General features: G+C 48.5%; 1 protein-coding gene across 1 annotated transcript; it reads right to left on the reverse strand.

Annotated features, from left to right (window-relative positions):
* Nucleotides 1-817: 817 nt before the first annotated feature.
* On the reverse strand, nucleotides 818-10198 carry LOC129681574 (sialic acid-binding Ig-like lectin 5). The gene is made up of 9 exons (XM_055613572.1): nucleotides 10141-10198; nucleotides 9713-10078; nucleotides 9279-9557; nucleotides 9055-9102; nucleotides 6145-6396; nucleotides 5759-6061; nucleotides 5380-5479; nucleotides 4030-4147; nucleotides 818-2073 (listed from the first exon to the last, which is right to left on the reverse strand). The coding sequence occupies exons 1-9, from the start codon at nucleotides 10175-10177 to the stop codon at nucleotides 1882-1884; spliced, it is 1695 nt and encodes a 564-aa protein (XP_055469547.1). The 5' UTR covers nucleotides 10178-10198; the 3' UTR covers nucleotides 818-1881.
* Between the last annotated feature and the right edge of the window lie 914 nt (nucleotides 10199-11112).

An 11112-nucleotide genomic window follows, 5' to 3' on the forward strand; every position in this document is an offset into this window, starting at 1 on the left:
TGGCACATGCCTTTAATCTCAACATTCTGGAGGCAGAGACAAGTGGATTTCTATGAGTTGGAGAGTTCGAGGACAGCCTGGTCTACAAAGTGAGTTCCATAGCAGCCAGGGCTACACAGAGAAACCCTTTCCTAAAACAAACAAATAACAACAACAAAATGAAGTGATAAAATGACACCTATAATATTGGACTATACTCTTAGATCAGTGCCTTATTCAGCCGCCATCAGAGAATATTCCTTCTACAGCAGGCGGGGCAAATACAGAGACCCACAGCCAGACAGTGCAGAGAGGGAGAAACCTTGAAACACACAGCTCTAAGTGGGATGTCTCCATCAAATTTCTCCCCTCAGATCTCGATGAACCCTGCAGAAGAGGAGGTGGAAAGGGTGTAAGAGCCAGAGGGGATAGAGAACAAAGTCCTCTAAATGAACTGAGCAAATCTCATATAAGCTCACGGAAACTGAAGCAGCAATCATAGGGCCTACATGAGTCTGCACGAGGTCCTCTGCATGTATACTATAGATTTCAGTTTAGTGTTTTTTATGGAACTCCTGAATGTGTGAATACTCCTAGGTCTTGGGCTTTATCTTAGGTTCTTTTCTTTTGTTGGTTTGGCTCGTACAACTTTGAAGTTATTGTTTTTCTTTTTATCTTATTGTATTTTATTTGGTTCTGTTTTGTTGTTACCTTTTAGAAGCCTCTTTTTTTTTTTTTCTAATGAGAGACAAAAACGGAGTGAATTGGGATGGGAAGGGAGGAGGAGCTGAGAGGAGGAGAGTAATAACTGATATCAGGATACATTTTGTGAGAAGAGAATCTATTTCCAATAAATCGCAAAAAGCAAACAATCAAGAATCCAGTTCTAATGCCAAAGATGAGTTTTCCTGTTTTTAAGATTTGTGCTAATAACATAACACACTAGAGACCTGTGTCTGGATTATATCACTCAGTGTTACATTTGCAAAACGCTCACATGTATCAGATGCTATTTCTCCATCCCATAAACATTATGTAATTTGTTTGTCTGTCTTACTTCTGATGGGCATTGGGTGCATTCCACTGTTTTTATAGGACTTGAGATCAAACACATTAGGGTCTCAGACATACTAGGCAACCCTTCCACCACTGAGCTCTATCCCCAATCCTTCTCTGAACACACTGTGTAAGCCTGATGAACAGCTGCATCTTGCAGTTGTGAGCAGAATTGCTGCACAGTTTGGTAGTTATTTATCTTTCATTGACAAGCACTGACTGATCACCTTTCTGTTTGCTGGCCAGTCACCTAGACTATTTTTTACTGGATTGTCTGATGTTTTTATTGATTTGTGGAAGATCTTTATATATTAGTTTTATGCCCTGTGATTGATAACCTTGCTGGATACAGTAGTCTGGGATCTACATGGCATCTGTGTGATCTTTCAGAGACTGCAGAACATCCAGCCTGAGTCCAATCTGCGATACATGTAGCTGTCACACTGTCATACTTCAAAACAGAATCACTTTAAGAATTAACATACGTTCTTAAAAATATACAAGTAAAATCCAAGTGTGCAATGAAGTCGGAATGTTCCTCCTTCTGCTGAGGCAACATAAAGCATCACAATCAACAATAAACACTACACAGCTCATGAATATGACCCCACTTTACAGAGGAGGAAGAGAGGGCACAGAGAGGGAAGGTGGCTTCTGTGGGGCAACACTGAATCTGGACTCGAACCCAGGACTCTCTACGGCCTTCATTCCTTCTGAGACTCCCTCCTTCCCCTTCATAGACTTTGGCTTAGAGGCCACTGATATCAGTCTCCCCCTAAAACACGCTGTCCCCAGCCACACTTTCCTGGGACTCCAGTCGTGCTGGGGCTCATGGGGCAAGGAGGGTCAGCACTTGTGGATCTTGATCTCTGCGTAATCAGACTTGATGGACTGCTCGTTCTGTGGCTGCCGGGGCTGCAGGCTTTGGAAGGAGACGGAGGCATAGTAGAGTTCAAGCTCATCCTTCAGGGTGAGTGGGGCTGTGTCAAGGCGCGGCTGTTCTTTCTGGTTCTGTGACCCTGATGCGTTCAGGTGACCCTGGAACCACATTGAAGAAGGGCATCAGTCAGGGCTTTGCAGATGGCAGCAAGGATCACCAAAGGAACTGGGAACTTGGCCACGGATCTGTTCATTTGTCTACTTCCCATGCGTTTCCTTCGTGCCTACTCCACGCTTTCATGCTTTCGCCTTAGCTTTAATGATACGTGAACATATGAATATGTGCCCACGCCCTACATTGCCCAGGTGTGTGCCTATGTGCACATACACCTGCATACGCAGCGCTCGTGATCACATCCAGGGCTTTGCACATGGTAGTCAAGGGCTCTAACAATGTGCAGCACCGTCCCCAGCTGGTGTCAATCTTACAGTCTCACTAAGTCCTCACAACTCCGTCCTTTCCCATTTTACGGATATGAACATAGTCTGATTCAAGTTAAGTAACTCACAAAAGATAGCACCAGACTGTCAAGAAGCCAGATGTGTCATGCCAGCAATCCCACCACTTGGGGATGGGGGGGGTGGAGGAGGGCTTTAGAAGGAAGATGGTGTCTGGGCCAACCTCTGGCTCCACGGTGAGTTCCAGAACAAGCTGGGCTACACCGAGACCCTGTCCCCAAAAACCTATAAGAAGTAAAATCTTAAAAAAAATAAATTAATTAAAACTTTATGCAATTGTAATCTGATTAGTAGAATCAGGAGCCTGAATTAGACACCCCCCGCCCCCGTGAGGCTCTCAGTACGTGGGAGAGCAGGGATAGGTCTGCCTGTCAGAGGCGGGCATCTTAACTGATGCATGGTCTTGATGTTGAACGCGTGGCACAGGTATTGTGAGGGAGCATCGGGGATGATGCGCTGTGAGAAGAGACGCCCTAGGTCTGAAAGGCCAAGGACCTCCAATTAAGAAAAATGTGAACGCATCATCAATAACTTTTACATTTGGTTATTGGTAATAAATTGGAATCACAGTCATTTGGATGTGTGGTCTGGAATAAAATTTGATATTATGTTTTTCTGCTTTTTAATGTGACTAATGAAGATTTTATGTTATACATACGGCCAACAGTCTTTTTCTTTACTTTTTTAAAAATCTTTAAAACTAAGTGTCTAAGTATCCCCGATTGTCCTGGAACTCCCCACGTAGCCCAAGTGCCTCAAACTTTACATTTTTCTTCTTCGTGTTTCTCAAGCGCCAGGAATATAGGCATGTGCCATCAAGCCCGACATCCTGTTGTCTCTGTCTCTGCCTCTCTTTCTCCCTGTGTCTCTTCTTGTCTGTCTCTCTCTTTCTTTTCCCCTCTCTCTTCCCCTAGTGTGGTTGGAGCCCAGGGTCTCGCACAATTTAGAAAAAAAAAAAAAAAAAACAAACTCTACGAAAGAGTTAGTCACATCATGAATGCATCACACTTAAACTCCAGCAAGCACCTCACCTCCAAGCCACACCCATTACCAAGTGCCCTACCCCTGGGCCACAAGACCAGCCCATCACTGGTGTATTCTATGCATTCCATCTCTAAGCACACCTTCTTTCTCCCTGGTGGGTCCAGGCAAGTGCTGCACCGCTGGACCACACTCCTAGCTCTCTTACCACTGCTGATTGTATAAGGATCTCCCAAGTTACTCTGGCAGACCCTCAACTTCCCAGGCTGCTGGCTTTGTACTCTCCATCCTCCTGCCTCAGCCTCCTGAGTGCTGAGGTCTGCCCTACCATGCCCAGCCTGACATTAGATTTCTGTTTGACAACACATCTTTGGATGGTAAGGACCAAGCAGGACTCAATAGCTGTGTTTGGAATTCCTGCGCTGAAGAGGCCGGTGCTGAGGCCCAGGTAAATGCTGTGAAAGCTTAGCAGGAAGTAGCTGCGTTGGAACAATGGACAGGAGACAGAGGTGGGGGCAAGAGCCAGGTCTGCAGCCTGCAGTAGGAAAGTTTGATGCTGTGGAGACATTTGAGGAGGCAGAAGCTCAGTTGTGATGTGCTGGGCTGTCCGGGTACCTGGGTTGGGGAGCTCACGGAAACACTGGGCAGAATCACGCTTCCGCCATTTACGGCAGGAGGGCTGCTCTCAACGCCTGCTGCTTTCAGGGCTGATTTCTTCCTGAGGACCTTCACTCTGGAGAAAGAGATCAGGGTTTTCAGCTCAGCTGGATGGATTTTGGGACCAGGAAAGACCAAGTACAGAGTCCATGTACTTGGGCTGCTCTGTGGGTTGAAGATCCTCAGCAGACAACTATGTTAGGCTCTCGTCTGCAAGCATAACAGAGTCGTTAGTAGTGTCAGAGGTTGGCTCTCTCTCATGGTGTGGCCAGGCATTGGCTGGACATTCCTTCAACCTCTGGTCTGTATTTATCCCCGCACATCTTGCAAGCAGGGTAAATTTTGGGTAGAAGGTTTTGTGGGTGGGTTGGTGTTTCCCTCCCTCCACTAGGAGTCCTGTCTGGTTAGAGGGTGTCCTCTTTGGACTTCATGTCCCCCTATCCTAGGGGTCTCAGCTAGAGTCACCCCTATATCGTCTCAGGGGCCTACCCTGTTGCAGGTCTCCAGCTTGTCTCAGAGATGTCCCTGCCCATGGTTTCTCTTCTCTCAGAGCCTAACATAGTTGTCCACTGAGAGGCTCATCCAGCAACAGATCGAAACAGATGCTGAGACTCATAGCCAAACCCTGGGCAGAGCACAGTCAGCCTATGGAAGAGTGGGGAGAAGGACCAAAGGATTCAAAGGGGACAGGAGCTCCACAGGAAGACCAACAAGGACAACTAAACTGGGCTCGGAGGGGGGGGGCGGGGCTTGCCAGATACTGAAGTTCCAACCAAGGACCATGTATGCACTGAACCTGTGCTCCCTACACATGTGTACCCAATGGATATCTTGGTCTTCATTTGGGTCCCCTAGTAATAGGACCTGACATAGTCAGGGACAGCTGGGGCATGCTTTTCAATAACTTCCTCCTAGTGGGGCTGCCTTGCCAGGCCACTGAGGAAGAGGATGCCTTCAGTCCTGATATGACTTTGATATGCTTGGCACCCCTCTTTTCTAAGGGGTAAGGGGGAGGGAGAGGAAAAGAGGGAGGGATGGCAGGACCAGGAAGGAGAGGAGGGAGGAGGCTGTGATTAGAATGTAAAGTGAATAAATACATTAATTAAAAATAGAAATAATAATAATACAAACCAAAACCAAAAAGATCCTCAAGTGGATAGGACTGCATGATTTGAACAGACCCCGTACTTGGCCAAGGTAGCAAGAGGTTTCTGCTAACCCTGGATCGTCATCTCAATGGGCTGAGTTTTAGAGATCCTTTGACCATTCCACAATCATTACATTACACCAAATGAGACCACCACTCACATGAAGAAGATGAGGCAGAGGCAGACAGCGAGCAAAGCCATGAGACCGGCTCCCCAAAGGGCCCCCTGGACCAATCCTCCACTACTGGTTTCTGGTTTGTCTGCCAACAGAAGAGACTCTGAGTGATGAAAAGTCTTCCTCCCAAACAGGCATCTTAGCGTCCTTACTTGTGAGAACGTCCACTTCCGTCCTGGTCTAGGTCCTTTCTACCTAGACCAGTTGTGTGTGACAACAGCTTCGTGTCCCCCAAACCTCCTACCAAGCCAGCAGATAGGAAATCATGAGCTCTAGCCCCATTTTAACTGAGTCAGCACCATTTTGCTCACTCCCAATGTCTTCTACGATTTAGACAGAAATCATTCCTTTTTCCACATCTTACCCTTTGTGACCTCTTTACTTGGCAGCAGCAAGATAGTAGCACCCTGAACCCCATTGTCATTCCAAGCTTCACAGCTGAGTCTATGGTCAGCCCTGAATTCCATGGAGAGGCTCAGGGAGCTGTTGGCCCATGGTCCTGTGGAGCTGGAGGTGACCTTGAAGGAGGCATTGCTGCTGTTCCCCTCCAGCAGGTCCTCCCCCAGCCGCCAGAGCAGGGACGGGGGAGGCCAGGCCCTGGAGGAGCAGCTGCAGTGCAGACCCTCAGCCTCCCAGGAGCAGGAGGGTCCCAGGAGCTGTAGAAGGCCTGGGGAATAGAACACAAATTGATCAGAAGGGTTTCCTAGGCTGTGGTCACAATGCCACATCCCTCATCAACTCCCAACTCACTCCTTACGCTGAGGCTCACAGAGGCCACCTGAGTACCCAGCTGGTTCTGAGCTTGGCAGACGTATTTTCCACTGTCCTCCAACTCCACCCGAGGCAGCTGCAGCTCCTTGGGGGTGGAGAGCGGGAGGTACTTCCGGGGCAGGTGTTTCCAGCTCAGCGTGGCAGGGGGGTTGCTGTCCGACACACAGACCAGGCGCAGGGACTCCCCCTCTTGGATTTGCAGAGTTGAGTCACTGTGCAGGACCTTAGGTTCTGAGAAGGCAGAGAGAAGGCCGAACCTGGTCGCAGAGGACGCCCCACCTTTCTCCTCCTTTTATCACATTTGTATCTCCTCTTCTTACCATGTCTATCTTTTCTTTTCTGCTTGCTGATGGCCTCACACCATAAAGAGTGAAGACAGACAGAATCTTTTACAAGTATGAGAGCATCAGAACCACCCTGGGCCCCACTCGTCCCTCCTGGCGTTTGTCAGCTCAGACACCCTGCTTGTGCTGTTCCTTCTATCTCTCAAAAACACTAAGGCCTGACTCAGTGAGCCTGACAGCTTCGTCCCAGGAGCTCACAGTCCTGCCAACAGGTACCCAAAGCAGGTATGGCACAGCACAGTAACAGTAACTGGTTTTATGGTGGAGTTGTCCTAAAGGCCCAGAGAGATTCCAGGAGGAGGAAGGCTGAGGGGGGACTGGAAGGACAGGGGAGCTGTCCGGGGAGAATGCCACAATGTTCTGTCCACGGTGAGACAAAATAACCCTTTGCTAGCCAAAGGACACTGAAGAGTCCCTTCCCCTGGCCATCGGCTGCCTCCTTAACAGAAAGCTCGCTTCAGATGACTTTGGAATCTGCCACAGACCAATCAGTACAGCTTATTGTTATTATTTTTTATGAGAGAGGGTCTTCCATACACCCCAGGCGGCCTCAAATTCCCTCTACAGATGAGGGTGACTGAATTTCTGAGCCTCCTGCCTCTACCTCTCCAGTGTTGGGATTACAGGGTGTGATTACCATGCTTGGTTTATGCAATGCTAGGGACTGAGCCCCAGGCCTCTGGCATGCTAGGAGAACACACAACCAACTGAGCCACACCCACAGCTCACAAATGATACTTGAACACCGTAAAAGAGACTGGGTTTCTTGAGAGAATGATAATGTGAAGAAAAACGACAGTGACTTCCCGTATGACATCAAGGAGGGTGGGTCTGTTTGTTAAGGAGAGGAAGACGTTGTTCCTGGAAATATGAATAAGGCAAAGTCCGTGTTGTGCAATTTGGCAGCGTGTGTGTGAAATACAAAGGACCCTCTGTTCTGGAACTCTCTTCCTTAGGAAGCAACTTTGTAGACATTGTCACAAATGTAGAGAGCTTTTATGTAAGCCATTTATTGAACAGAAAACAAGTAATGTCAGCGCTCTGTCAAGAGATAAGTAGGTAAATATGTAATCATATCATCGGAAAACCATGGAGTCGCTACTATGTGTGAAGAAGGAAGTCTCCAAGAAAGCTAAGTTTGGGGCGGGGTGGGGGGGTTAGTTCAGTCACTCGCACTTGACTGACACATGCATCATGGCAGTGTGAATTTGACCATGGAGGAACCATAAGGATAAGTAAGAATTAAGTTTGTAGGAAGAAACAAGATAAGAGACTTTAGGCAAGCTCGGACACCTAGGGCAGGCTTTATTCAGTACCAGAGAGTGTCTCCAGATTGGGCCACACAGTGATCAGGGAGCAGGGTTCAGAAACAGTGACCAGAGTTCATTAGGAGGCAGATTATAGGCTGCTGGGGCAGGAAAGGAGAAAGAGGGGTGTTAGAAGCGGCACAGGGAAGTTAGCTGCTTTTCTTAGACTAGCTGTTTTGAAACTGCAGGATCTGCTGTCTCTTTACAACAGTGTGTCTGGAGTACAATCAGCTATTTGCTTCTGCAATCCCCGTACAGTTGGCCTCCTGCAACTTTAAGTTAAGTTTAGAACCTTGACTTTTGTGGTGAGTTAGTTTCTTTAACAAAGGGTCTAGGGTTAGCTCAGTGGCATAGTTCCAGCCTATATGAGTGAAGAATAAAAAAAACAAAATAAAAAAATGATGAAGTTGCAAAGTAGTGTGTAAAAAAATATGTTTCTTTCTCACCCTAGTGTGTGTGTGTGTGTGTGTGTGTGTGTGTGTGTGTGTGTGTGTGTTTAAATGTGCATGCAAGAATATCTGTGATGGTCAACCAAGACAGGAGAATATTAGACACCAAGAACCATTACTATTAAATTTTTATATGGCCAGAATTATATTGTACTAAAATCCATATTTTTGAGCCTGACCACCAATATAATGGAGATGTCTTGGGAGATAATTAAGGTAGATGAGGCCACAGGATAGAGGTTCCAAAGGTGGAATTATTGGGCTATAAAAAGACGGCAGAGTGCTTGTGTGGTCTGTTTCTGCCACTTAGAGACAGGAGTGGGGAGAAGACCATCTGTAGCCCAGGCAGGGCACCATCACCAGGAACCAGGTGGACAGGCACCTGGAACTAGAGCTCCTGTACTTCAGAGCTGAAGAATCCATTTCTTCTGTGTAAGTCACCCTCTCTATCATGTTACAGAGGCTGAGGCATAATAAAACACACCTCACACTTTGAGTTTGACAAAATCAGCTCACAGAGAAGAAGGAAGCTGGGAAGCAGGCAGGACTCAGGTGCTGGGTGGGGGGCAGCTTGGGAAGGAAGACACAGTCCTAACACTGAAGCCTGTGCCTTGAGAAAGACGGAGGCCGTCAGGAAGAGTGCAGCGTGTGAAGGAAGGGAGCGAGTGAGGACACCACCCCACCCCTTCCCCATCCTGAGGCTCTTCCTGCCTAAGCTCCAGATCACCTGCATATCTCCTTGGGAGGAAATCCCTGCACCCATCCCAGGGAGGAGAGATTTAGCCCTACCTGAATCATCTCCCCTGGACACCCTGATGGTCAGCTTCTGTGGAGCATCTGGGCAGACAGACATGGTGGTTTTCTTTTCAGAGAGGAAGCAGCTGCTGGCACTCACCCCAGCACTCTTTTCTTCTTCCACACTTTCAGGACCCATCACCCAGTTCTACTCCCCTCCATCACACATGCCTAACAGCCCTTCCCCAGGGACACAGGTTTCCTGGCCTGGTACTCACAGGCAACACTGAGCTGTTCAGTCTTCTCCATAGTCAAACCAGCTCCTGGGAAGGTCACCTGACAGGTGAGGTTGGCGCCGTGGTCCTGGGGCCTGGGTGTGAGGTTCAGCTCTGAGGAGAGGGTGGTTCTGCGGCCCAGGGAGGTGATGGCAGATGACATCCAGGAAAAGATGGGGGGTGTCCCCCGCTCACAGGCCCAAGGCAGAGAGCAGATCAGTTGGGTAGACTTTCCAGACACCAGGGAGGTTGTGACTTGGAATTTAGGGATCTTAGTCAGAGCTGGACAGAGAAAGAGAGAGACACAAGACATGGTGAGGATCACTGTGTGTGACTATTTCAAGCCTGGCTCCCCCACCAACCAGCCTCATTATTTGGTCTACAGAGCACCCGGAGGCTTTAGAACAAGGACCCCCACATATCCGCTCATCACGTACCTATCACATTTACAGAGAGCGTCTTCTGTAGAAAACTGTACTTCATGGAACCACTTCCTTCCACCCTGAAGAAGTACACTCCTGTGTCACCTCTCTGTGCATCTCTGATGTCCAGGGAGCAATTACGGGTGTCTTGGCCACCCACAAGATGGAATCGACCTTGAACTTTCTTCAGTACTGAGCGAGCTGGGTTGTTGGTAGCCACTGGAGAGTCCTTGTTTGCATTGGCTCCATTCTGGAACCAATAGCCAAAGACGAAACCACTGGAGGGGTACTGAGCTCGGCAGGGCACAAAGAGGCACAAGCCCTCCTGCACCGTCACGGAAGTAGTCACCGAGAGCTCATATCCGTGCTGAGCCAGGGACCCTGCAAAGAAAGGAAGGTTATCTTGGTGCTGTCCCACCAGGCCTGTCCCTGTCCCTACTCACCTGCCCACAGCAGGGGCAGCAGGAGCGGCCACAGCATCACACAGTGAAAGGCCCTAGGCTCCCGTGGGTGGCCAGAGAAAGAAAACTTGGTCAGTCTGAAGTGGATTCTTGGGGCAAGAGCCACAGGCTTCAGTGTCATAGGACTAGAAGACTTCCTACTGATCTAGTCTAGGAATGAAGACAGAGAGTGACTGACCACAGAGAAGGAACTTTCCACCCACAGGTTATCAGAGCGATCAGTGCCCTTGGAGAACAAACACTTCCACTTTCCATGTGTGGCATCATGGGAGCCAGTCAGTGAGAAGGACCCACCCCTCCTCTCCTGAGCCCTGGGTAGCATTTGCTTCTCATCCGTCTTTATTGAGAGTTGATGGTCAGAGACACAGCTCAGCCTATGGTAAAGGCTGATGACCCACACTGTGGAAACAATGAACCAGCTCTCAAAAATTGCCCTTTGACATCCTCCCCACTTGTGCATGCGGGCATGCACGCGCATATGCAGAAAAATAAGTTTAATGATGTTTTCTTTAGTGTGTGAAGAAGAGGAGGAGATTGGGTCACTAATTGCTTAAATCACTTTCCTGTTGCTGTCATCAAATATCCGGACAAAAGCAACTTAAGGAAATAATGATGCGTTTTGGCTCAGAGTTAGAGGTTACAGCCCACTGTGGTGGAGACATTTCGACTGCAGGAGCGTGCAGCAGCTGACTGCATTGCAGCTTTGGTCAGGAAGCTGGATGCAGATGAAAGAAAGACTGTTCTCAGCTCCCTGGTCGAGGACCCCAACTGATGGAATGGTGCCGCCAAAATTGGGTGGGTTTTCTCACTGCCTTTAACCTAACCATGATACTCACCCGCTGCCATTGCAGGTGGGTTCCAGGGGAGTCTAGATCTCAAGTTTGCAATAGAGGTTACCCATCACACCACACACACACACACACACACACACACACACACACACACACACACACA

The sequence above is a fragment of the Psammomys obesus genome, unplaced genomic scaffold (genome assembly GCF_907164565.1).
Source record: "Psammomys obesus unplaced genomic scaffold, mPsaObe1.curated_primary_1811, whole genome shotgun sequence".
Classification (NCBI taxonomy): domain Eukaryota; kingdom Metazoa; phylum Chordata; class Mammalia; order Rodentia; family Muridae; genus Psammomys; species Psammomys obesus.